This window comes from Salvelinus namaycush, chromosome 5 (assembly GCF_016432855.1).
Source record: "Salvelinus namaycush isolate Seneca chromosome 5, SaNama_1.0, whole genome shotgun sequence".
Classification (NCBI taxonomy): Eukaryota; Metazoa; Chordata; class Actinopteri; order Salmoniformes; family Salmonidae; genus Salvelinus; species Salvelinus namaycush.
This window is the reverse complement of record NC_052311.1, coordinates 69,297,321-69,324,549: the sequence shown is the minus strand read 5'-3', so window position 1 is coordinate 69,324,549 and position 27,229 is coordinate 69,297,321. Positions and strand designations below refer to the sequence as shown.

The following is a 27,229-nucleotide window of genomic DNA, read 5'->3' as shown; positions in this document are numbered from 1 at the left end:
TCTCCATGTAGTTATTTTTTTTAGGTCTGGCTTTTCTCTCTGCTTTTAAACTTTCTCTCTGAAATTCCTCTGACACGGCCACATTTGCTTTATTTGTTAGAAAGTTAAAAGCATCTCTAAAGCATTGGAGATAACGCAGAATCTGACTGCCCTTGAGTGTCTGTAGGAGGGGAGTTAAGCTCAGTCCCATTTAGCATCAAACACTGTACAGAGAACACAGGGTTCTTGGTGTGTAGGGTTGAGAGAGAGAGCAGGGCTGCGATCAGAGCAGTGCTCAGCAGGGAGACATTTGCATGGAATAGGGAGTTACTACCTGAACAGATTTGAATTTTCTGTTGAACTGGGGGGGGGGGGGGGGGGGGGGGGTCTGGAAGGGAGAGGCTGGAAGCAGGAAAAAGGAGGGAGGAGGGAGAGGCTTTAGTGTAGTCTGTGTGTGGCATTGTAATGGGCATCACGCATCATTACAGCACAGCCACTCCTCTGACCCAGAAACCCCTGCTTCAAAGACTCCAGAGGAAATGGACAACAGATAACTAGCTCAAAAAACAAAAACAACAGCCTGTCTGAGAAAAGTCAAACTGAAGGAACAAAAGTTAAGTCACGTACTTCTATTACTGATAAGACTCAGTAAGGTGAACATATCTTATGAGTTACAATTTGATTGCTTTAAACTGTCATTGGCCTTTACTTGTCCTTCTGCAAAGTGTTTCTGGCAGAAGGAGATGAATGGAGAGTATGGGGATTCAGTAGCAATCTCCTCAGGGTTTACCCGAGACTTATCTGTGATAGCCTGACACTTGTAGACGAGTCGCGCCTGCAGCCGACTGCCTAGCTCTCCCCTCGAGCCAAGGAAGGTATATCCACAGGGCTTCTGGCTCTGCTCTGGGCTTAGCTAGCTAGAGCTGATAACTCTGCCAGATTAAACATGGCAGTGGAGTCGGTAGAGACTGCGGAGGAGGAGAACGTCCTTCTCCCCTCTGTAATTACAGCAGACGGAGGAAGGCGTCCGTCTGTCACATCACACGTCTGTGGGACGTGAGTAGTGGAACAATGAGGGAAGGAACATCCTCAGTCCTCACAATCACTATCAGCACCAGGCCTGGCTGTGTGACACAGTGAAAAGTCAGACTGAATCCTTCTTTAACCTTGTAAAGACCCATGTAGGCTAGATACTTCAGTAACACATTTGACTGCCATGTGGACTCAAATAAGTAAAGTGGACCAGACAAGTGTGGTTGAAGTGCGTGAGGGTCTGCACATGCATTAGGCATGGGTAAAAGTTGTTATACAGGCCTCAGATTATCCTGGAATAAAGTCAAAGCCTACAACTCCCTTACATATGTCTCCATTATAAAGCCCTCCACTGCAATACCACTGGAGCCCAAGATCTGTACTAGCCCTTCCTGCATATTCTAGGTTATATCCATATAGGGAACTATCAAAACAGACTGTTGATGATGGAACAGACCAAATCACAGTCAACAGCAAAGTTCACACAGGTTATGCAACTTACACTACAGGACAGAATGGGGACGTTCTCCCAAACCAAAGCAAATATATTTTGGAGGACAGTGTCCCTCCCTCCCTACCATAGACAGTTTCTATTCCTCTTCATCGGGAGAGGAGATGCTACATAAGACATTTTGAGGGCTCCACCTCGACAACACTCATCTAAGCTTCCATGTAAACTACATAAGACCTTTTGAGGGCTTCACCTCGACAACGCTCATCTAAGCTTCCATGTAAACTACATAAGACCTTTTGAGGGCTCCACCTCGACAACGCTCATCTAAGCTTCCATGTAAACTACATAAGACCTTTTGAGGGCTTCACCTCGACAACGCTCATCTAAGCTTCCATGTAAACTACATAAGACCTTTTGAGGGCTTCACCTCGACAACGCTCATCTAAGCTTCCATGTAAACTACATAAGACCTTTTGAGGGCTTCACCTCGACAACGCTCATCTAAGCTTCCACGTAAACTACATAAGACATTTTGAGGGCTCCACCTCGACAACGCTCATCTAAGCTTCCATGTAAACTACATAAGACCTTTTGAGGGCTCCACCTCGACAACACTCATCTAAGCTTCCATGTAAACTACATAAGACCTTTTGAGGGCTCCACCTCGACAACGCTCATCTAAGCTTCCATGTAAACTACATAAGAACTTTTGAGGGCTTCACCTCGACAACGCTCATCTAAGCTTCCATGTAAACTACATAAGACCTTTTGAGGGCTCCACCTCGACAACGCTCATCTAAGCTTCCATGTAAACTACATAAGACCTTTTGAGGGCTCCACCTCGACAATGCTCATCTAAGCTTCCATGTAAACTACATAAGACCTTTTGAGGGCTTCACCTCGACTACGCTCATCTAAGCTTCCATGTAAACTACATAAGACCTTTTGAGGGCTTCACCTAAGCTTCCACGTAAACTACATAAGACCTTTTGAGGGCTCCACCTCGACAACGCTCATCTAAGCTTCCATGTAAACTACATAAGACCTTTTGAGGGCTTCACCTCGACAACGCTCATCTAAGCTTCCACGTAAACTACATAAGACCTTTTGAGGGCTCCACCTCGACTACGCTCATCTAAGCTTCCATGTAAACTACATAAGACCTTTTGAGGGCTTCACCTCGACAACGCTCATCTAAGCTTCCATGTAAACTACATAAGATGACTTGAGAAGTCAATGTTAAGACCTCTTTTCACCCACTCAGTGGTTAGAGTGTCTGCCCTGAGATTAGAAGGTTGGGAGTTCCATCCCCCACCGAGTCATATCAAAGACTGGGACCCAATGCATCTCTCCTTGGCCCTCAGCATTAAGGAGATAGATTGGTGGTTCGGCCCTGTACTAGACTAGTGTCCTCTCCAGGAAGTGTACTGGTATATCAAGCTGCCTCACTACAGAAACAGGAGATAGGCTCCTGCTCCTATGAGCCGTTACAACTCTCAAAAGCCAAGGCTCATGCAAGGCTACTTACTTATTAGGCAATGTAGGTCAGAACTCTGAATTGTTTTAAGAGAACAGAACGGTCTCTTCTTTAGAATCTTTTGTTGATGACATCAATTACCAAGTAGCACATGATTGAGTGCTCCTCCCTGCCTCATGACTGGATGACTCGGAGTCAGGACAGGACACAGCCAGTCACTCACACTGCTGTGCTAATGCATCATTGACATCTGACACACAGCAGCTAAAGACAGTAAAAAACACTCACACTCAGTGTACTGCCACTGTGACTCATACTAAGATTACTGTCACAATGTTTCAATCAATTAACGTGGTACTGGAATGCTTGGATTAGGGACTTTCCAGAGAAAAGTAAAAGCTGTTTTTGCGGTCGCTAAATGAGTCACCTTCCATACAGAGATGATATCTATTGTAAAGTGGTTGTTCCACTGGATATCATAAGGTGAATGCACCAATTTGTAAGTCGCTCTGGATAAGAGCGTCTGCTAAATGACTTAAATGTAAATGTAAATGTAAATATCTTCAGAACAGAATGACGCATCAGCACAAGCCCTGTAGTAGAGCGGAGAACAGAGACAATACCGTTTCCCCCTTGTAGCCAAGTGTTCTGTTGGCCTAGTCAAAGTTCAGAATAATAGGAAGTGAGGTTTATTTCACAGAATGACGTTCCATAGTGTCAGTGTTTCCTAGGGATCCCAGTTGTGTTTTTCCTCTGTAGAGATGACAACTCAGAAAAGGCAGACTTACGTCAGCAGAGAGAGCTACAGCTACGTTCCTTCCTCCTTACGCAATCTGGGACCCAGCTCAAACAGAGGAAAGGGGGATACCTAGTCAGTTGTACAACAGAATGCCTTCAACTGAAATGTGTCTTCAGCATTTAACCCAACCCCTCTAAATCAGAGAGAGCACAGAAGAGAAGCATTACTGACAGGGCATGGCACTACCGAAAGTCTTAGAGGGCTGGATCTGCTATAGAAGTGTTGAGGGATGCTAGTGACTACAGAATAGTCTCAGAGGGCTGGATCTGCTATAGAAGTGTTGAGGGATGCTAGTGACTACAGAATAGTCTCAGAGGGCTGGATCTGTTATAGAAGTGTTGAGGGATGCTAGTGACTACAGAATAGTCTCAGAGGGCTGGATCTGTTATAGAAGTGTTGAGGGATGCTAGTGACTACAGAATAGTCTCAGAGGGCTGGATCTGTTATAGAAGTGTTGAGGGATGCTAGTGACTACAGAATAGTCTCAGAGGGCTGGATCTGTTATAGAAGTGTTGAGGGATGCTAGTGACTACAGAATAGTCTCAGAGGGCTGGATCTGTTATAGAAGTGTTGAGGGATGCTAGTGACTACAGAATAGTCTCAGAGGGCTGGATCTGTTATAGAAGTGTTGAGGGATGCTAGTGACTACAGAATAGTCTCAGAGGGCTGGATCTGCTATAGCAGTGTTGAGGGATGCTAGTGACTACAGAATAGTCTCAGAGGGCTGGATCTGTTATAGAAGTGTTGAGGGATGCTAGTGACTACAGAATAGTCTCAGAGGGCTGGATCTGCTATAGAAGTGTTGAGGGATGCTAGTGCTAAACTCCTAAATCAACCACTAGTACATCCCCTACTCCCTAGTCACTCCTGTAGATCTGAGGGGATTGAATAATGGGAACGTGAGATACAATGAGGGATCCCCTTAGGTGTAGTACTCATTTCAGAATAGATTAATGCTGACAAAACTGTCAGAATGTGACAAATCTCCTTGTCAAATCAAACAAAGAAACATCCTACCAGAGCAAATTCATAGCCCTCTTGCTAACAGAGCAGAAGCTTAGATAGCTAACGCTCTTCTGTCTATAGCAGAGACAGGATGAAATGGCAAATCTCCACAAAGAGCCCTCATCCAGGCAGTAGTCTCATCCCAAATGGCACCCCGTTCCCTACATAGTGCACCTCTTTTGATCAGAGCCCTAGGGACCCTGGTCAACGGTAGTGTACTATATAGGGAATAAGGTGACATTAGCGACACAAGCAGTGTCCGGTCATGACTAATGAGAAACTCCATGGACACGGTTCACAGTGAGCTCGGACAAATGCTGTGTAACTGGACAGAACCTTACAGAATGATCCTCCTCTGACTGACATCCCATTGCCGTCCCTGCCTTCTAATTGGCTCCCAGGGGAGAGGAGATTCAGGCCTTCACGCTGCCCTTACAGCACACACAGAGCATGTATCAAACCTATGTTAAATTAGTCACCCGCTCCCTCCCTACCTCTGACAGAATACCCTAGTCCTGGTCATACCTCAGTGCATCTGTTGGGGGAAAGTGATGCCTAGTCTATGGATTTGTTGGACTGGATGTACAAGGGAAACAAATGTGACAAATGGCAAAATGGGAGAGGATTGGAATGCTTCACAGTGCAAAAAGCAGCCCCATGCTGTTAATACATGTTTCAATAATAATAATTTACTCCATTTTTCGATCTTGTCTCATCGCTTCAAATCCCCAACGGGCTCAGGAGAGGCGAAGGTCGAGTCATGTGTTCTCCGAAACATGACCCGCCAGACCACGCCTCTTAACCCGGAAGCCAGCTGCACCAAAGTGTTGGAGGAAACACCGTTCAACTGACAACCGAGGTCAGCCTGCAGGAGCCCAGACCGCCACAAAGAGTTGCAAGAGCACAATGGGCCAAGTAAAGCCCCCCCGGGCCAAATCCTCCCCCTAACCCAGACGACATTGGGCCAATTGTGCGCCGGCCTATGGGCCTCCCGGTCACGGACGGTTGTGACACAGCCTGGGAGCTAACCCGGGTCTGTAGTGACGCCACAAGCACTGCATCGCCTTAGACGGCCCACCACTCGGCAGGCCCTTTTAGTACATTTTAAAATGTTGGAAATGAAATAAGACTGCTAATATGGGTGATTCTTAATGGGACAATTGATGGGTACAACCATCATACTACAGTAGTAGTAATGGGACAATTGATGGGTACAACCATCCAACTAGTAGTAGTAGTAATGGGACAATTGATGGGTACAACCATCAAACTAGTAGTAGTAGTAGTAATGGGACAATTGATGGGTACAACCATCAAACTAGTAGTAGTAGTAGTAGTAATGGGACAATTGATGGGTACAACCATCCAACTAGTAGTAGTAATGGGACGATTGATGGGTACAACCATCCAACTAGTAGTAGTAATGGGACAATTGATGGGTACAACCATCCAACTAGTAGTAGTAGTAATGGGACAATTGATGGGTACAACCATCCAACTAGTAGTAGTAATGGGACAATTGATGGGTACAACCATCCAACTAGTAGTAGTAATGGGACAATTGATGGGTACAACCATCCAACTAGTAGTAGTAATGGGACAATTGATGGGTACAACCATCCAACTAGTAGTAGTAATGGGACAATTGATGGGTACAACCATCCAACTAGTAGTAGTAATGGGACAATTGATGGGTACAACCATCCAACTAGTAGTAGTAATGGGACAATTGATGGGTACAACCATCCAACTAGTAGTAGTAATGGGACAATTGATGGGTACAACCATCAAACTAGTAGTAATGGGACAATTGATAGGTACAACCATCAAACTAGTAGTAATGGGACAATTGATGGGTACAACCATCAAACTAGTAGTAGAAGTCTATAATAATAAAACTGTGGTGCACATTAATGTTATAACTGACTTGCCTAGTTAAATAAAGGTAAAATAAAATAATTATACAAATGTTTATTTGATCCGTGCAACGTTAAAGGGGATCCCATATAGATCCCAACAAAGAATCTATATGGGATCCCCTTTAACGTTGCACGGATAAAATAAACATTTGTATAATTATTTTATTTTACCTTTATTTAACTAGGCAAGTCAGTTACGGGACAGCCTAGGAACAGTGGGTTAACTGCCTTGTTCAGGGGCAGAATGACAGATCTTTTTTACCTGCCAGCTCGGGGATTCGATCTTGCAACCTTTTGGTTACTAGTCCAACGCTCTAACCACTAGGCTACCTGCTGCCCCAGGTAGCCTAGGAAGGGGGTAGCAATTTATACAAATGGTTTAGACCCAATGGGACATTTCTCGTAGCTTACCTGTTCTGGGTGCTCGCTGCCGATGATCTCAGCCACAGTGTTGAAGGAGTCAGCGTCAGGGAAGGTCTGGGCGTTCATGGTGAGTCGGACCACAATCCTCTGGCCTCGCTTAGCCATCCTGGCCATCATCATGGCGTCTTCCACTGTGATACAGGCGGTAGGGATCTTCTGCACTCCCTCCTGGTAGTCCTGCCAGCCTGTGTGAGAACTGCAACACAGAGAGAGACCCATGTTAGAAATTATCAGCAGAAATAGGGCACTGTACTACTTTTGGATTCCCATAAATGACTTATGACACACTTTCAAAAAGTCAGTTTAAAACAATATAAAAAGGTGTACTAGAGGAATACAAGTATACGGAATACACAAATAGCTAGAAATGTGGGACAAAAATGACATGCAGTCAGACTAGACAGGAAGAGAGATGGCAACATGCAGTCCCAGCCTTAGTCAAGCATTCAATTAATTGGCATTATAAGGGAAGGAATACATTGGATCATTGTGACCCATCCAGTACCTGTTGATGGAGAAGGGTGTGATGGACCGGATGAGAGTAGCCACAGCTCCTACTTCAGCTGCCTGGGATGCCCCAAAATCCCTGTCCTACACAGTCTCCTCATAGCTGACAAAGGGCTGGTTATACACCACGATCTTCCCAATGGCTTCCTTCTGCCTTTTTTTCAGCTCCTCAAAAGACTCCACCACCAGCACCTCTGCTTCAATGCCTGAACCCGAAGAAACCGAAAGCCACAAAAAAAGTGACATGCATGGCGCAACGGTCTACGGTACTGCATTTCAGTGCTTGAGGCGTCACTACAGACACCCTGGTTCGAATCCAGGCTGTATCACAACCGGCCATGATTGGGAGTCCCATAGGGCAGCTCACAATTGGGCCAGCGTCATTCGGGTTTGGCCAGGGGTAGGCCGTCATTGTAAATAAGAATTTGTTCTTAACTGACTTGCCTGGTTAGATAAAAGGTTATGTAAAAATACATCAGCGCACCAGTCGAAGATTCATCTAAATATCTACACCTTGGCTTGAGTTGGGCCTTGCAAATAGTGGCAACACCATCAGCATTGTCTAGGCTTGAGTGATAGAACTCATCGCTACAGAACACAGGGGCAGCTCCAAGATAACAGAATTACGCTGAGACTCCAAAACCATTGATTTAAACGTTTAACAAACCATACAACTCTATGCACAATGACTACAATGAACAATTCACACAGTAAAAAAACAAAAAATAACACTTACTGGAAAACAGATGCAAAGTTTGGTAAATGAATTACAGTAAAAATATCCCTCAGTTTTATTCTCTTACCAAACTTTGTATCTGCACAGTTCTTCCTGTAAATGTATTTTTGTAAAATGTTCAGTGGAAATTGCTCAAAGTAGTCCTTGTGTATAGAGTTCTATGGTTTGTTAAACTTTGAAATCAATGTTTTTTATTTGGTATACATTTTTAAGTGAAAAATATTGAGCGTAATTTCATTCCCGTGGAATTGACCACAGGCCTACCTCCTTGGGGTGTAGCCACACTGCTGCCCAGTCCAAGGATGGCCATGGTGTGGTTCCGGGGCTGTAGCATCATGGCGCTCTCCTCTCCCCTGACCCAGTGTGGAATCTTCACTGGTTCTAGATGTAAGTTCTCCAGCCCATCCTGTTTCAGGGCACTGAACATGTACTTGATAGCCAGGTCCAGGTTCTTAGAGCCACTGACACGGTTCCCTATTGTATCTGTGAAGTCTGCCAGTCTCTCATAGGAGCGGTTCTGGGCTTTGCCATACACAGCCAAGTCTATGATGCTCTTGGCTACCTTTGCATAGCTGGCAATTTCTTTAGCAGTCTCTGGAAATGGCTTTCCACCAGTACTGTGTGGCAAACAGCTACAATGGAAAAATGTGGCCAAAAGAGTCAGTGAGAAAAGGCCACATTGTTTTATCTGCCGGCCCTGCATCTGGAGGCAGACAAGAACATATTAAGGTTATTTACAAATACTTTCCTCGTGACAACAGGCTATTTACGCTAATGCACAGACTACACTACATTTCCCTAATTTGCTTAAAATATGACAGCACGGTACACGTGCCAGCGTTTACTTCATTAATGGAAACAGAAACGTATTGAGGTATAGCAGCGACTAGTATGGGCGGAGAGGAGCTCCGACGCAACTCATTAAAAAAAAAAAAAAACTACAGATTTCAGAGACATTGTTCCGTGTAATTGGAGGCTATTCTTTGGGTGCTCAAATCATTATTTTTTTTAAATTAAAACAAATGTGACGTCGGTCCATACCAGTATTAGAGTTAAGTCGGCTAATTGATGCAGTGAAATGCATAGCAAAACAAAGACGCAAACCACAAGCATCTGTATAGCTAACGTTATGTCATTCGTTGTGATTCCTAACTAGCGAAATATGAAAGGACTTTTAAATTAGGACACGATAAAAAAAATATAAAAAAAATCCTTCCTCTGCAGTTAGTTGGCAAATTGCTGACCGCCTTGACAGATGGAATAATTCACAATATATGTTATTCCTTCTAGCTATTTATCAATTTCAAAATAACTTGAAATAACTTGAAATAACGTGATATTTGAATGACTACGGCAACTCAGTAGGGACAGACATGCGTTTTCACTTTTGTTAACAATTCCATTTTGCTTTGTTTTTGTTTCTTTACCAAATTGTGATAAAAAATATATATTTTAAAAAATGTAGTCTGCTCTAATTATTACCCTTGACGTTTACTGCGGACATTTTGCTTTTCTTTCTGCATGACTTGGCATGAGCAAACATTTAGCTCACAGCAGCCTGTTTGTTTAGTGTTTTGATCAGAGATCGCAAACTAACAAAAGCTGTTTATATTTTTAACATTTTATTCCAGCTTGCACATGAAATCTGAGATACCACATATGGTATTTGTGCTGCAAGTTATATTCTTACATTTACTTTGTAACAGTGTCAACATTCCAAAGAACACAGACACAATATGTTGGAGCCTTATCAGAAATACAACCATTTCAGAGAGAAGAAACCACATTTGATTACTATTTAATATTAAGCCACATTGTTTATTCAGTAGTGTCTCCCATCATAACATACAACACTGCTTTTGTAACACTAAGTTGCCATCAGTATCCTGTGCTTATATTCGTGACTACTACTTCATCATGCCACTTAGAAAACATCCTTTGTCTCAACAGTATATAAAAAAAAAACTAAAAAAAAAAAAAAAAAAACTTTCAGAATGGTAGGCACTTCAAAGGCTTAAAACATTTGTGAATATACATCAATATACTTGAACTAACATTATTTCTAATATGTAATATATATATAAATTAATATATAAATTATAGTACAGACATTATACAGATGCACCACTGACTTAAAGGTAGTCAGCGAAATTGTGTTGCACAAGCAGCACTGCAGATTTCAATGAGCAAGATTTCACTCAGTCACACATACAGTATTTGCACATGTGCATGGGTTCCCTTCACCGCACGCTCTTACAATGTGGCAGCCACGGGACCAAAACAGCGGAGAAGTTTAGCCTCGCGCTCTAACGCTCTTAGTTGTGGAAATTGACCCACTATGCCGTTTTACTTTATGCATCTACATAATTTAGCTGAGTCTACCTTTAGAGTCAGGACTAAAGGTAACAAAATAAAATAGGGAGATTGTGTTACATGTGATAAATGGCAAAAACACTGTTCCAAGTCCAAGGAAAGTCTTACTGTAAGTACCTTTATTCAATAATTACGTACCATGAGAAAAACACATCAACCCAGTGATCATAGAAGTAATTTTTTTAGGGAAGAGGAACATTGTTCTATAGTAGACATTCATAATTCTTTACAGATGCTAAAGAGGGGGAACAGATAAGTAATAAGGTACACCATGTCCTGTTCACTGAGACTAAATCACAAATAGCACCCTAGTCCCTATTTAGTGCACTGCTTTTGACCAGGGTTCATATGGCTCTAGGGTGCCATTTGGGAAAGCGCCCTGGACTTTCGAGTCTGACAGATTTTCAGTCAAAGTTGAAACGGATATTACAGAGAAGTCCGGTGTCCCATCTGTGGCTAGAGTAAATCACTATACTAAAGTCAACTGAAAAGAGTTGAGCGCATAGGACTGTTCATTAGCATTAGTTCCCCATATCTAGCAAGTCATCATTTAAAAGCTGCAGATAAATGAAAATCAGCTTTTATATCATAAATTGGTCAGAAAAGTTTTGCAGGTTTGTTTATAAAACACCCAAGTCTTAACATTGCATTGTGATCAGAGGAGAAAATTCATGGACCTAATAGTGAAACCTACTGAAAAGGTTCCTCTATATTTTGGGTAACAGAAACTGGAACACAGAGTACATATAGCAGTGGAGGCTGCTGAGGGAGAATGGCCAGAACGGAGTAAATGGAATGGCATCAAACACCTGGAAACCAGGTGTTTAATACATTACCATGAGGCCGTTCTCCCCAATTAAGGTGCCACCAACCTCCTGTGATATAATGCACTCCTCAAAGCACGTGTCAAACTCATTCCACGGAGGGCTGAGTGTCTGCGGGTTCACTCCTCCCTTGTACTTGATTACTAATTAATCAAACACCTCACCATGTTGTCTAGGTCTTGAGAAGAAAAAACAAAAACCCAGACACTAGGCCCGCCGTGGAATGAGTTTGACACCCCTGCCCTTAAGAGTAGCATTTAAAAATCAGTGTTTCTTAACTCCAGGCCTCGAGTACCTCCAACAGTACACGTTGTTGTAGCCCCAGACAAACTCACCTGATTCAATTTGTCAACTATTCAGGCCCTCAAATTGAATCAGGCAAGTTTGTCAGGTTCTACAACAAAAATGTGTACTGTTGGGGACTGGAGTTGGTAAACACTGCTTTATATCAGTAATGTTTTACTAGAAAGGAATGTCCTTTGCTTTGGCCAGATGACATTGGGTAGTTATGGAATCCTGTAATTCATTTCAGACAATGACAAGAAAAATAGCATAATAACAAAAAAAAATGTTTTTTCATCCAAGTTAAATTGGAGACCAGATTGCTTTGAGACTAGAAACATTACATAACCTCAACATGAAAAACATAAGTTCATGAAAAAATGCTATGCTATGAAAAAAATCAAAAATAGAATAGCTATAGGACAATTATATTCTGTCATTTTTATTTCAGTGACCTTTTAAAAAAGTTGTTTTTCCTTCCTTACAAATATGTACCTCTACAGTTAGAAAGTAGTCCATGACAATCTATGAATATGTTTCACGTTCTCACATGACAAGGAAATTCTCCAACCGTTCTAATGATCCAAAACATGAAACATTTACAATAGCCCTGTTTGGCCTCATTAAGGAAAAGTATATATTTGCTATATGAAAAAGCTCCTTGAAACACTTCCTCATTCAATACCATTTCAACCAACAGCATGCGAGGAGGGCCCTGCTGTATGAGATGTTTTGTATGCATCCCAAATGACACCCTATATGGTGCACAGATACTGGTTAAAAGTAGTAAGTACACTATAGAGGGCATAGGGTGCCATTTGGGACACAGCCTTCGTCTTTATGTTGCTCCAGAGGTTTCTCCTCATAGTGACGGTGGTTGTTTCAGGCATAGAACTCCTTGGTGGGGGCTTTCTGATAGGCTGAGCTAGGGGCCTTGCGTTCTCCAAGGACGTAGCTCCCCTCATCCTTCTTCCTCATCCTGTAGACCAGGAGGAGGATGAGGAAGATGGCGAACAGCAAACCTATAACCCCGCCAGCTATCACCGCTGGGGGGGGGGGGGGGAGAAGAACCACGTCAGAAGATGCTTATTGATCAATGATTCAATACAAGTGATTGGTGTTGACAACCTTGCTAGAAGATAGTGTTAATAACAGTCAAATCAGATATGATAGACCTCTACCAGATTGTGTGTGGGGCAAGGTAATTACCCCAACCCGATTAATGATACGATTGCGATGTGTTGTCTCACCTAGCTCTAAGATGAATGCACTAATTGTAGGTCGCTGGATAAGACAGTCTGCTAAATGACTAAAATGCAAAGTAAATGTAACCCCATTACCTTCTGTTAACGTGGATGAACAATAAAGAGGGAACTATGATTGCTTTGTATCAAATGTTTGGCAACAACTCACATTGAGAAATTAATGGGAAAAAGCACCCTGATAGCTGCAGTCTAGTGCATCAAAGTTAAGATCAATGGACTAATCAAATATGAGACGGAGCCGACTCAGGAGGAGTCACAATTATACTCTTCATTCATAACATGCTTTCATTGTAAAACAATCCCGAAGTGTTGTTGGTTGCTTGACTCAGTCTCCTTCCCTCTGCTATCAAACGCCAAGACAAAGAGTCTGTTTTTATTGATTCTGAAAGCAAAGTCTAGAGTTACCCAATTTAAGACAGAGGCCATGTTTCAGATCCAATCTCTGATAGTGGGCTGTATTGAAAAATGATCTCTTCAATTGGAACTTATAGATTTCAGATGACCGTTTTGATGAATCATTATCGTAGTGTGTATCGCTTTTTTGTGTGATGTTTAACATATGTTGTCTGATGATATTTTATTGCTTTCATTATGCTCAGGTCTCATTGGAAAAAGAGAGATGTTAATGTCAATATGATCTCCTGAATACATAAACCAGAACATACCTGCTAGGACCTCTGTCCTCTGGAATAGGTTTTCAGAGTGTACATCGTAGGGTGTGTCTGCCTCGTACAGCAACCCGGAAGCACCGGTGGTGCTGGGAGGAGCTTCACTACTGATTACAGTCTCCTCTGTCACGTCCAGAGACCGTTCAGGGACCTGGGTCTGACACACAGACAGAGGGAGAAAGAGAGACTTCGATTTTCACAGCAACTATAAAACCACAGGGATAGTATTAAGTCCTTGCCATGCCAGCAGTGCGAGGCGAAATGAAACAATCACACCACCGGCTCAAAAGCCCACACTAAAGTCAGTTAAAAAGAGAGGCATACCTCTGTTTCAGTCTCAGTTTCTGTCTCAGCTATTTCTGTGCTCAGGTCAGTGACTGTAAACATCTCCACGGCGGTTGAAAGTTCTGGTAGAGAGTCCTGGGTTGGCTCTGCTTCAGGAGCGGCGAACACCCTTTTCACTTTGACTCGCTCAGTGACCTCACCGATAGCTGAGGAGGAAAATAATCTAAAATGTATTGACCCCAAAGAGAAATTTGGTTCGCAGGCAGGGCTAACATGATAAACAACAAATCACAACAATGCCAGTGCTAATGGATTCACTACTAATGATAGAGGCCCTTTTCATAATGAGTCGACCAATAACGTCACACAACCCCTGTCATACTGACTCAGAAATAGACTGCAAGCCAGATCTGTTTGGGTGTTCTTGTACAGTACATTATACAGTCTATGGTTCAGTATCACTTCAGGTTAGGGTATATGAAATAATGACTCATTCATTATTGAACGTCTCTCTACATGACATGTGCTGGGTAATTAACATAGTCTTGGTTGACTGCATGTGAAACATCTGTGCTTTCACCGCCTCCGTAGGTCCATTGTGATCCTGCAGTACCAGTGTGCCCTAGTAGTCTAAACAAAGTCAAACGGTTTCTGTGCACCGTCTAGGACCTTCGTAGAGCCAGTACAATTATAGCTTTACATACAGCTAAAACAATTAACATGGCATTATCAGGTTGCTATGTAAATGACATTAGGAAACAAGGGTGAAATATTTTAGAAGGTAACCATTGCTTACTCATATCACCGGACCCTGAGCCAGAGTTGTAACTGTCGTCGTCTACGGAGTCTCCTGATTGGTCATCCAGGTACAGGTAATCCGACTGGGCCGAGATCTGTGAATGGAGAACAGATTAAGGAAAAAGTGTCTCCAACATATAAACTGAATTCTACAGGTACCCACATGCTATTTAGGCAATAAGGCCTGAGGGGTGTGGCATATGTCCAATATACAACGGCTATGCACGCTGCAACGCAGAATACAGCCTAGATACAGCCCATAGCATGTTGGCCATATACCACAAACCCGCAAAATGCCTTATTGCTATTATGAAATAGTTCCACATAAATAGAACAGTAAACAAGAGCGTTTGCATCATACCCATGGTAAATTGTCTGATATACCTCAGCTTACCTCTGATTCAGAGGGGTTGGGTTAAATGCAGAAGACTCATTTCAGTTGTACATCTGACTAGGTATCCCCCTTGATCAGCATCCAGGACCCATAATACTACTCAATAACTGATCACATGACAAACTATTCCCAGTGTAGATTTCATGCCCTTAAGATTATACAAACACTTTTCACTGTGGAGGATATCCATGCTGTTTATTTTATACAGGCATTAGAAGCGCAAGAGCAAAACAAATTTGAAAGAACCATGCTAAGAAAATCAAGACAAATATTTTGGGAGACATTTTTATTAATCTCACAGTTCCCTGGGAAACAAACAAATGAACAGAAGCAGGCATCTCATGAGCCTCCCCATTACCTGAAATACCACTTAGAAGCTATGAAGGCCTGGATCAAATCTTCCCATTTTCTGAAGCAGAAACCAAAGACAATGTATCAGTCTTCCTGTAATTCCTCTGCATGTGGAGAGCAGGTTAAAACAGGAAGGTGTCATTGTCTGACTGGCTCATCCAATCCCAAGGCAAAGTGTTATTGTGAACAGAAGAATGAATAAACAGAAACTACTTTTTAGGGCAGGAGGCTGCTCTCAGAGCAGATAGAAGCATGTAGTCTGACTCTCTGAACCCTGGATCCTTCTAGTCATCCCTCCCAACACCCTGCATTCCTTTAGATCTCTGGCCCACCACAGTAGCCTGGTGGCCACCTCTTCAACTAGCCTGTCAGGGCTCATGGAAATCACCATTCACAGCCACTGATGCTCACCAAGACGTGTGATGTTTCCACACAATTGTGCTTCCCAAAATCCCCACAAAAGCAATACATCTGACAAAAGGTACTAAGGATGCACCCTCTGTGTGCGCGCGCACGCACACACGTCGAGGTCTGCCTTTTTGCTCCGCTGATGAATGTTGACACTAAGGAGCCTGGTTCAATTTTCAGGCCTTTGTTCGTGAAGGAGAGGGGGGGGGAGTGACAGACAGGGGTGATGTAAGAAAAAGGAAGGACTCTTGCTTCAAAGGAAGCAGAGCCTAGTACACAATAAGAGGACAAGTCATTTCAGACTCACTGAAGGAGACAGATGCTTCAAAGAGCACAACAATGGCTCTGGCTGAAAAGAGGGAATACCCAGCTAGATGGAAGCCAAAGGAAAGGTCTGACTGGGATCACTGAGGGAAACAGTTCGAAGCCACTAACTCATATCAACCTCTGACTAACATTTCCTTTTGGAAATAATTGTCATCTGTACAAAAACACATCTTTGGTATGCCATTGTGTTGTGCTCCAGTGGTCTTTCAAACTGTCACACACAGTGAATCATCTTTTGTTTGCTATGCAACATACTATAGAGAACGCAGCAGGCAGAACATAAGACAGAGGAAGCGATGATCAAAGTAATCCAGGAAAACAATGTATATAAAGGGCTCCCATGTCAACTAATGTTAGAAGACCACAGTGCTAGTTAACGGTGTTAGTACACATTATGCATAACCGTGGTATTCAAACGAGGCTGCAATGAAAACTAATGGGACTGTAGCGACTGCGTTGGCATCAAAATCCAGTGTAAGCTACGTTTCTATTCAAGCGTTGATTGACATGGTAATGGACCAATAGTATTGGAGAAAAGATCAAACAAACAGACCCCTCTGACACTGAGCGTTGACACGTCACAATGGAACGTACAGTGGTGACTAATCCTAGAAGACCACATGTACAGTATGGTATGACTGGAGTCACTGATACCTACTGTACACTATGGTATGACTGGAGTCATGAATGACTGATACCTACTGTACACTATGGTATGACTGGAGTCATGAATGACTGATATCTACTGTACACTACTTCTGTTTGCCAGCCATGAAAACACTTCAGTATTTAAAAGTATTTGACCCAGATATACTCAGCTGATTTAGCCTCTGAAGCAGTCAAGTGTTATGACAAATGTCAAGTTGACCCCAAACATCCAATAGAGATAACATTGTGAGAACAATGGAGACTCTCAGGGTCAGCCGGTGACCATACAGTAGTAGTCTAGTCAGTGTGAATACCCAGCCACTGCATCATGAAGTACAACATCAATACAGACTCCCAGACGTTAAACAGCCCTGATCATTTCCTCCAATGCCCTTTGTTGTTCAGGATTAGTCAAGGACTCAGATCAGGCCCCAGTACAGTACAGAGTACAACTGGCTACTGAAAGGCCCTATTTTCATGCTGCCGGAATTCCACTTTCTTATTAGATAGTAGTGTTAGCCTGTTCTTAGATAAAGCCTAACCTAAGATTGTCAGGCTCTGTTTTCCAGAGGCCGATGTGAACACACGAGAGTATGCTATATGATTAGTCTCTGAACATCTTTGCACCTAGCCCACACGTAGCATACATGCCTTGACAAAATACACTGTTCAAGATGTGCGGATCAATTACTTTCCCATCTTAAGAATAGAACGGACTATCTAAAGCAGTGGTTTATGGGGGTTTCAACAGCATCATATGGGGCTGCCTCAACTCTTCAGAGAGGGAGAGCGAAGAGGCGATGAGAGAACGATGTTTGCAGCAGTACGATGTGGTGGTGAATAATATCTCTCATTCCAAAACAAACTGCTGTCAGACATATGAAGGTGAGCCTCACATTCCTGGGCCAAAGTAGCAGCACAAGTGAGGTATTGTGCAGGGAGCTGAGGAGCTCAGGACTGGGCTTTCAGGCTGTGCCAAGTCTACAACTGAAAAGGAAATACTCCCTCTTCTCTCCCTCTGCTCACTAGCTAGCTCCTTCCAAACAGCCCAGTCAGCCAGCCACTACTAAAGGTTTGAATCATTAAGGTATTGTTGTTAGTGGCTATCACAGCAACATGCTGGGGACATGTCAGCTAATCATGTCACCCTCCTCCTCCACAGGTATAGTTGTAAGCTATAATGATGGGAAGAGAGAACCTGCCAAGATATGACCAACACTGGACTTATGGGGCTTTTAAAAAACATTCCAGGCAGATCTAGGATGACTACCTGATATGAATGTAATCTCAACATGAAAAACATTGGATTCCCTTTGAAAGTCGTCCTCCATGCCCTGAAGGCCTGGCTGTGTTGTTTCTCAGCATACCCCTGTCGGACAGCCAGAGGAAAACAGGACGTTCTCTGCTGATTACATTCACACATTAAATAACAACCAACGCTACTGGCAACACTGCCCATATATATCGTCTGTCAGCATCACCCAATGACAGCAACCAAACAGGTCTACCAAGACAATAACCCAGCATGTGGACCAACCGTACAGGAGCTCTCTAGTAACCAGCTTCCTTCCACAGTGCTGGGAAGCAGCACAGATGTGGGTTACAATATTAACCCACATCTGCTGAGGGCTCAGCTTCATGCAGGGCACAGCAGCTCTAGGCTACATCCCAAATGGCTCTCTATTCCCTATTTAGTGCACTACTTTTGATGGGCCCTGGTCAAAAGTAGTGCACTACATTAGGGAACAGGGTGCCATTTGGGATAGATACCTTGCCGATGTAGTAGCTGTCCAACCAGCTGCTGACATTCGCAGCCCCTCAGGAGTACACAGGAAGAGCATTAACTACTAGACGGTGCCAGCGCTCCACCAGAACTGCTGCCTAACAGGATAAACACAGCCCATTCAGACCAGAGGTATGCCTGGTATTCTTCATACGATTCAATAAACACAGGTGTGGTACTAGGGCTATGAGGCTGGGATATTCTACTGGCCTGGGTCTTCTTGGAGGGGGGCGGAGAGCGGACTACTGGAGTCAGACATTCTGGGGATATTTGTTTTATTGACTGTACCTGAATGGCGGAACTAGATCTAGTGTATGTTATGAAATTATATCAGAGAGTGACAACCAAATTATGGTGAGATTACATGTGCTAGTTTCAGAGTGCACAAAATCTGAATTTGTCAAGTGTGGTCTTTCAGAGAGACGTTACCACTACTCATCAGAGCTTCTTATACCCCAAGCCTCTCGCACTGCTGTCTACGCCTTGGGACAGGTCATCATTTTAAAATAGGAAATGTGTTAAGTAATACTTACCTGTATAAATGAAGATTAAATAAAGACATTAACTTTGGTCCTTGGGCATAATTGAACACTACAGTAGTGCGAGTATGAAGTAGTTTACTGTGGTGTGGGACCCTGTGTGAGCTGGGTCTGCGTTGCGTTGCAGGATTTAGGCAGTAGCTCTCTGGAATGACCACTTCATGTCCAGCACATATTAAAAAGGAAAACATCTAACACAATACTTTGCAATAGAGAAGACTAATTTGATATATAATTATTCTAGGAAACTTTCAGAGGTAAGAGTTCGGAACAGAAAATTTAACAATCATTTGTAACAAAATCCATTATTTTCTGCCTCCGTTTTCCATCCAGGTAATCACGGTTTGAGACTTTGTCATATTCCAGGGATTACCAGAGCCAAGACATGAACAGGGGACATGAGTGGGAGTTTCAGGAGTAGCCAAGGAAAAGCAAAATATAGCTAATGTAAAGCAGATATATTGAGAAATTCATTGCATCTTTCTGTTAATGCCAGAGTAAAACAGCTGACAGCAAATGAGTCTGCACATGAAATCACTTCAAAAGACAGGATTACTAAGCAATTACTGTCTAAATTCAGGCTCAATGATAATTATAGTTTTTCACAAGTTCTTAAACTGTACCCCAGGCTTGGTCAGACAGAGAAGCTATGGATCTGTCTGTGTTTGTGGTATTCGTTGACGTGATGCCACCACACACACAGCTTTAAGGCCTCTACACTGTTTACGTGCGTAGATCACGTGCATGTTCATAGGTGGAGTCATGAGGGGCCCAGACACTCACTCTAGCTAGCGACGACATTTAAAAACTTCTGGATCACGTGTAATTGCCCGTTTACAAATACTAGCTAGCTACACATCCGGTGTTATGCTTGTAACTCTACTTTAAGGATTAGAAATATAATTTGTTTAAAATATATCTCTTAACAATCCAGATACAAATGTACTTTCCGGATTTAACTAGCTACAAAAGCAAACATGTCTGCCTTCAAATTAGAAGAGCTTGAACTGCTCTTACTAGTGGTTTGTTTTTAATTTCTCACGAGGGAGAAAATGGCATGTTGGTCCACTGATCACTACAAGAGGGGACAATTGAGAATACATGTCTCTAGTCTGACCTATGCAAAGCATTGACAAGGGAAGACATGTTCAGTACTTTTGGATGTTTTTGGCAATTGGCAGCACACAGCAAAAGCATTTGCCATCATCAGCGAAGCTTGCCAGGCTATCTGGCATGTCTCGAAGGCAGATTTTGTTGCTTATCCCTCAGTAGCAAAATGTGCCGAAATCGCCTAATAATTCCAACGATCCCAAAACTCTCAGTTGTGTAGGAGCAGTCGAAGGGAAACATATTCAGATCCGAGCTCCAGCAAACTCTGGTAACGAGTCCTACAACTACAAGGGATATTTCACAATAGTCCGGTTGACAGTCCGCAATGCAAAGTACCGCTTCACCATGGTCGACGTGGGCGCATTTGGTCGGGAGGGAGATGCGGACCAGCTGCCGACACCAAGGCCAGAGTCCTTGCCGATGATCCAAACACTGAGCCCATATTCCCGCTGAAGGTCAACATGATGCGACCATATCCAGGTAAAATGCTGTAAATCTATATGACTTGTAATATTACCATGTGAAAATCATACCAATGTGAATAGAAGTAATGACATGCCTCACATAAAAGTGCTCTGGCATCCCAGTAGGAGGATGGGGGCCTATGTCCCAAGTATAAACTACAGTCGTTACAGTACACATATGATACCCTTCATGTTCCTGTTCGACACTAATGACATGCCTCTTTATGCAAAGGTTCTTCAGGCCTTGATGATGCCAAGAAGATCGACAACTACAGTGACTCAAGAGCCAGAAGAATTAGTCCTGAAGCATGAGACAGACCGCTGGCCCATACACCACACCTGGGTTAGAACAAATAGCAACTAGATCATGAACTAGCATCAGTACCAAATGAGAGCAGACATCTGAGCACCTGAGAGAGTTATCACTATAAAAGAATCTCATGTGGACAGACTATTTTATTAACACAGATTACTATAAAACAGCCAACACACTGAGTGTACAAAACAGTAAGAACACCTGCTCTTTCCATGACACAGACTGACCAGGTGAAATCTATGATCCCTTATTGATGTCGCTTGTTAAATCCACTTCAATCAGTGTAGATGAAGGGGAGGAGACAGGGTAAAAAATTATTTGAGACATGGATTGTGGATTGTGTATGGTCTCGTGTGGCAGAGCATGGCGCTTGCAACGCCAGGGTTGTGGGTTCGATTCCCACGGGGGACCGGTACAAAAAAGTATGAATGTATGTAATTGTAAGTCGCTCTGGATAAGAGCGTCTGCTAAATGACTTAAATGTAAAATGTAAATGTAATGTGTATGTGTGCCATTCAGAGGGTGAATGGGCTAGGCAAAATATTGAAGTGCCTTTGAACGGGGTATGGTAGTAGTTGCCAGGCGTACTGGTTTGATCGTGTCAAGAACTGCAACACTGCTGGGTTTTTCCACGCTGAACAGTGTCCCGTGTGTATCAAGAATGGTTCACCACATCCAGCCAACTTGACACAAGTGTGGGAAGCATTGGAGTAAACATGGGCCAGCATCCCTGTGGAACACTTTCGACACCTTGTAGAGTCCATGCCCTGACAAATTGAAACTGTTCTAAGGGGAAGGGGGGGGGGGAAATACACTCTCAGCGGTTCAGGACGACAGCTAGCCTAGCGGCTAAGAGCATTGGGCCATTACCCGAAAGGTTGTTGGTTTAAATCCCTGAGCAGACTATGTGAAAAAGGTGTTGGTGTGCCCTTGAGCAAGGCACTAACCCTAATTGTTCCTGTAAGTCACTCTGGATAAAAGCATCTGCTAAATGACTACAATAACAATCTTGACTTTTGTTTTCTATTCAGTTCTGATAGCTGTGGGCCAAGTCAGGCTCCCTCTGGATCTAGAAAAGGATCCCAAATGTACTGTTGAAACTCTTTGACAATCTGTGACATGCTTAGCAGTGTTCCATAAAAACACAGAAAATCCTCAGCAGAGAACGAAAAATCCCCAGTGTCGAAAGATCAACACAGGCTCCATGAGAAACTTCCCTCCCTTAAATCGTCGCAAAATATAAATCATTGATTTAACCCAAGTGATAGAACTCAGATTCTTCAGATGGGAGGTAGTGACCTAAGTGGACAATCTCAGACCCTTTAAAAAGACAACACAATAAACAAAGCTGTCAAACCCCACAAGTATTGGACCCAGCAACAAGCTCAACCCCACAAGTATTGGACCCAGCAACAAGCTCAACCCCACAAGTATTGGACCCAGCAACAAGCTCAACCCCACAACTATTGGACCCAGCAACAAGCTCAACCCCACAACTATTGGACCCAGCAACAAGCTCAACCCCACAACTATTGGACCCAGCAACAAGCTCAACCCCACAACTATTGGACCCAGCAACAAGCTCAACCCCACAACTATTGGACCCAGCAACAAGCTCAACCCCACAACTATTGGACCCAGCAACAAGCTCAACCCCACAAGTATTGGACCCAGCAACAAGCTCAACCCCACAAGTATTGGACCCAGCAACAAGCTCAACCCCACAACTATTGGACCCAGCAACAAGCTCAACCCCACAAGTATTTGACCCAGCAACAAGCTCAACCCCACAAGTATTTGACCCAGCAACAAGCTCAACCCCACAAGTATTTGACCCAGCAACAAGCTCAACCCCACAACCATTTGACCCAGCAACAAGCTCAACCCCACAAGTATTCAAATCAGTTCTGATTTATCACATACACATATTTAGCAGATGTTATCGCAGGTGTACTGAAATGCTTGTGTATTTGACCCAGCAACAAGCTCAACCCAGCAAATATGTTTAAAATTCCAGACAAGCTTTGGTGGACAGATAAAAGGCAAGCCTCTTACAGAGCTGTTGAGAGAGAAGGAGACAGAAAGGGAGCTGGGGAAAATGAGTAGAAATACCAATGGAGCACAGCTCCACTTACATGTGAAGCTGCATGACTCCCAGACCAGCCCTATCCAGTCAGCACTGATCAGTTCAACAGTACATACTCTACCCTGTGTACTGCATGCATGACTAACACTGGGGAGGGCCTCCCTCCTGCTGACAGGAAACATTTAAAATCGTATTTAAAATATTCTCAAATTAAGGTCAGACAGAAAATACCACCACTTAGGATCTTGTGTGAGATTGCAGTTCCAAAGGAAATAAAACTGATTAGTTCCTGTTTCGCATTGATAATATCGTCATCACAGCTTGTCGGTCTGTCCTTCTGTGCATCAATTAACCCAAGAGGGTCAGGAGGACATAGGACATGTGGATTCAGAGTCCAGATCACACCGTCTTCCACATCGACGGTCACCTCTGACTCACATACAGCTTCAGTGGTGTCTAAAAATAACACTAATATCTATTGAGAGCACATCTGCCAGATACATACAGTACAAAAACATCTGGAGTGGGTGTTTTTGTTTCCGGGAAACCGTTATGGCCATATATGGAGGTAACGCAAGGCAAAGAACATTTAGTACGAGTCACATCTATCAGCAAAGAGCAGACAGGGGTATTCTCTTTGGATGCTTTTCAACTGGGTAAACAAAGTTGGCTGGCATAACACCACAGCAAGCTGTCAGTATACACCGTCATGGAACATCTTGCGTTTGACCGCGGTCCACGCTATTCTAGAAAATGTTACATTAAGGTTAACTTTCACTCTAGGATGTATGATCAGAGTAGCAATGATCACAATTCCATGTACAATCAAATCCACAAAAAAAAAGAGAAGTCCAAACATTTACTAAATCTTCAGGCATAGGCTGCATTTGTCAAGAAAGGTTCAAAACTAACATCTCTTATTATTGACCTTCAGATCTGAGCCAAACAACCTACAGTTTCATTATCCAGTTGACAACTTCAGGGCTTCATAGATACAGAGCAGCCGGTGTGTACATCAGAACGTTTCCCCTCTCACAACACAGCCGTCTAGTGCCTTGCTGCCTAGCCACCCCCACGTTTTCTCTGATAACTTTACATTTGCTAAGCTAATTGAGGCAGGGGAGGAATGAGAGTAGCAGTCAGTACTGAAGCTGCGGTATGTGACCAGTTTCCATCCTCTCAAGAAATCCTATTTGTCAGGCTAGTATTTCATTACTTTTCTCATTCAGGATTTCCATGCATATTTCTAGAGCCTTGATCACAGACAGTACATCCAACTCCAGATGTTTCTATACTGTTGATGTTATTCCCAACCATGCCTTAGTATTTGATGTGGTACATCTGTATGAAGCACTTTCAATGACACAACGTTGGTGATGATATGACAAGTGATGTCATTTCCGTTCCATCTAATCAGTAGATGTTCCTTCACTGTTGACTTTAATACCAATCAGGTCAGATGTCATGGTGCCAGTGGTATAGTACATGAAGTACTTTCAGTGACAAATCGTCAGTGATGATATGATATTTGGACATCTCAGTTAAGTCTAGATCAATCTAGAGCAATAGTTCCTCTGTTTCCGCATGAACAAAAAGATAGATACTGATGGAGGTTAGAGTCCGGTCCAAGATGTAATGAATTAGAGAAAAGTGCTGCCTCTCAGAGCTGGTGTTTATGTTTTGTGCTGAAAAATGGAAGGGGATGAGCAATGGTGGTGTCTGAAATCCTCAATGGACCAAATACAGTCAAAGGCTCTAAATGAGGAGTCTGACCTAATGTTAGAGGGGAGTGTGGGGCATGCAGCCTTCACCACAGTTAAACACACATCACCCTAAAATAACTTCATTCACCCACCTTCACTTTAGTAGAATGCCCATAGGTTGATACTGTCAAAAGTACTACAACTATAGAACCCTGCAATACATTTCACTTTAAAATCAGAGATGAGGGCCCTTGCCTTTATTGATTTTTGGTTTCTAAAACAATCCAGGTTGGAAGGCTGGGGCTAATTAACACAGATGCAAAACTGCTGCTTCATAGCAATGGCCATGTTAGTTAGGCAACGGCATCACCGTGCCAATGATAGAGCCATGTCTACTGTAGTGGCAAACGGAGAGGAAAAGTATACAAACCTATAAAATGTTTCATTAACTCCACTGATGGACAATTCAGTAGTTGTTCAACGTGTCTTTCAATAGGAGGTTATTGGACACTTTATAAAAGGCAACACAGATGCCTGTGTTCTCAGCCTGGTTAAATGTAACCATTTAATCTGTTTTGACCAAGGAACAGAGACGACTGTAGTTCCACACCGCCTCTTAAATCATATTTGACCATTGTGGAATCAAACTGTAAAGAAACTATTCGATGATGAATTTGGCTTTATACAAATATTAAAATCATACCACGTGCCTTTCTGGCAACTGTAAAAAGGTATCTTTATCATTTGGGCCACAATGTGATAAGACTTCAGTCATATGGTTAGCGCACAAGGGAAAGAAGGGAATACATAAATAAGGGAATAGTTACATTGACTTCTTTACTTGTAAAAGTAGCCAGATAAATTACTCGCAGAGGTTATGAAGACCGCGAGTGAGACCAGCATGCAAAATAGCCTACATCGAAACCCGTTAAAAAACATTTCAGCAACTCCTTACCGCGCGAGGTTTAACAAAACACATTTTAAATATTACTTTCTTTGTCCTGACAACTTTACTCACCGTTTCACTCATAAAACAGGTCGCCACCGCGAGAGTCAATAGCATCCAAGTGTTCGTCATTATTCCTTTGGAAATAACAAACCGTGGCAAAAAAAATAGATATATTAGCTAGCGCTCATACAAAAAAATGTAATTATCTTCACAGTTGTAGACACCACTCTCTCTCCCAGATTATACTCTCCCAATCGATTTATTCCAAAACGAGCAAAGCTAGATCCTCCCCGCTCGATGTTTCTCTCCGAATAAAATAGTTTATTTCCCGTTTTCCTAGTACTTTTCTACTGAAAGGGAAAAGCGGAAGCACGCGCTATTACATGTACTGATGCGCCCAGCTTGGAACGCAACATTCATTGCGGAAACAAGGTAGTTAGGAAAGCGTCTTCTATAATTGGTTGACAGATACTTGGAACATAAAGAAGCGTCATTCACTTGAGTGTGCAGTGATAATTTAAATTGACAATTTGACATAGCCACAAGTGAATGAGTTATGATAGGCTAGTAGAGTATGCCTACACAGGTTATGAACCATCCGGATATGATAGTCCCATCTCACTTCTGACACCAAAGCAGGATTCCGGGGTAGCATAACACCTCACAATACAGTGAAAGGTCTAAACCAGGGCTCTCCAACACTGTTCCTGGAGAGCTATCGTCCTGTAGGTTTTCGCTCCAACCCTAACCTAGCACAACTGATTCTAATAATGAGCTGGTTGGTAAAATGAATCAGGTTGTAGGTTTTCTCTGGGGTTGAAATAAAAACGTACAGGAGGGTAGCTCTCCGGGAACAAGGTTGGAGAGGAGCCCTGGTTAAACCTATTGTTTTCACATCAGTGGAGATGAGAAGGCGCCACTCAAATGTTTAGATCAGGGGTGTCAAACTCATTCCATGGAGGGCCTAGTGTCTGCGGGTTCTGGGGTTTTCCTTTCAATTAAGACCTAGACAACCAGGTGAGTGGAGTTATTTACTAATTAGTGACCTTAATTCATCAATCAATCATATACATTGGAGGAGCAAAAACCCGCAGACACTCGGCCCTCCATGGAATGAGTTAGACAAGTGGTTTAGATGTACTGTTGTCTAGAGACTTAGATATTGACTTTACTTAAATAAAACATAAATATATGAATACAAATGTAATAATGTGACGATCATAGAACAAAATAAAGCTTATCGTGTAAATAATACTTTGATTATACCTTGCTCAGTGTGGCAAATTGAATCTAATATTTGGTCTGATTAGTTCAGTTTTGCTTCC

The 27,229-nt window shown here is 42.9% G+C and overlaps 2 protein-coding genes across 3 annotated transcripts in view; both read right to left on the bottom strand.

Moving 5' to 3' along the window:
• The window catches only part of LOC120047313 (carboxypeptidase Q-like), a 49,601-nt gene extending 40,315 nt beyond the window's left edge, over nt 1-9,286 (bottom strand). Inside the window, 3 exon segments of the mRNA XM_038992836.1 lie at nt 7,077-7,284; nt 7,594-7,801; nt 8,596-9,286. Of these exon segments, the coding sequence (XP_038848764.1) occupies nt 7,077-7,284; nt 7,594-7,801; nt 8,596-9,034 (855 nt within the window). The 5' untranslated portion in view covers nt 9,035-9,286.
• Nucleotides 9,287-10,133: 847 nt separating this feature from the next.
• On the bottom strand, nt 10,134-26,618 carry LOC120048838 (syndecan-2-like). Of its 2 annotated transcripts, XM_038995116.1 has the most exons (6): nt 26,487-26,618; nt 25,974-26,038; nt 14,825-14,921; nt 14,068-14,234; nt 13,741-13,900; nt 10,134-12,856 (listed from the first exon to the last, which is right to left on the bottom strand). In XM_038995116.1, exons 2-6 carry the CDS (start codon nt 26,031-26,033, stop codon nt 12,693-12,695), a joined length of 648 nt encoding a protein of 215 aa, XP_038851044.1. In that variant the 5' UTR covers nt 26,034-26,038; nt 26,487-26,618; the 3' UTR covers nt 10,134-12,692. The 2 variants fall into 2 exon arrangements, with proteins under 2 accessions (XP_038851044.1, XP_038851043.1); XM_038995115.1 differs by lacking the exon at nt 26,487-26,618 and having other exon boundaries at nt 25,974-26,464.
• Nucleotides 26,619-27,229: the final 611 nt, after the last annotated feature.

What these genes read in the sequence shown, in the direction of transcription:
- LOC120048838 (XM_038995116.1), bottom strand. Translation starts at nt 26,033, where the DNA reads ATGACGAACACTTGGATGCTATTGACTCTCGCGGTGGCGACCTGTTTT. An exon ending in CTCAGGGTCCGGTGATATGA is followed by an intron (nt 14,235 to 14,824) that starts GTAAGCAATGGT and finishes TTTCCTCCTCAG; the next exon opens with CTATCGGTGAGGTCACTGAG. An exon ending in AAACTGAGACTGAAACAGAG is followed by an intron (nt 13,901 to 14,067) that starts GTATGCCTCTCT and finishes TCTGTGTGTCAG; the next exon opens with ACCCAGGTCCCTGAACGGTC.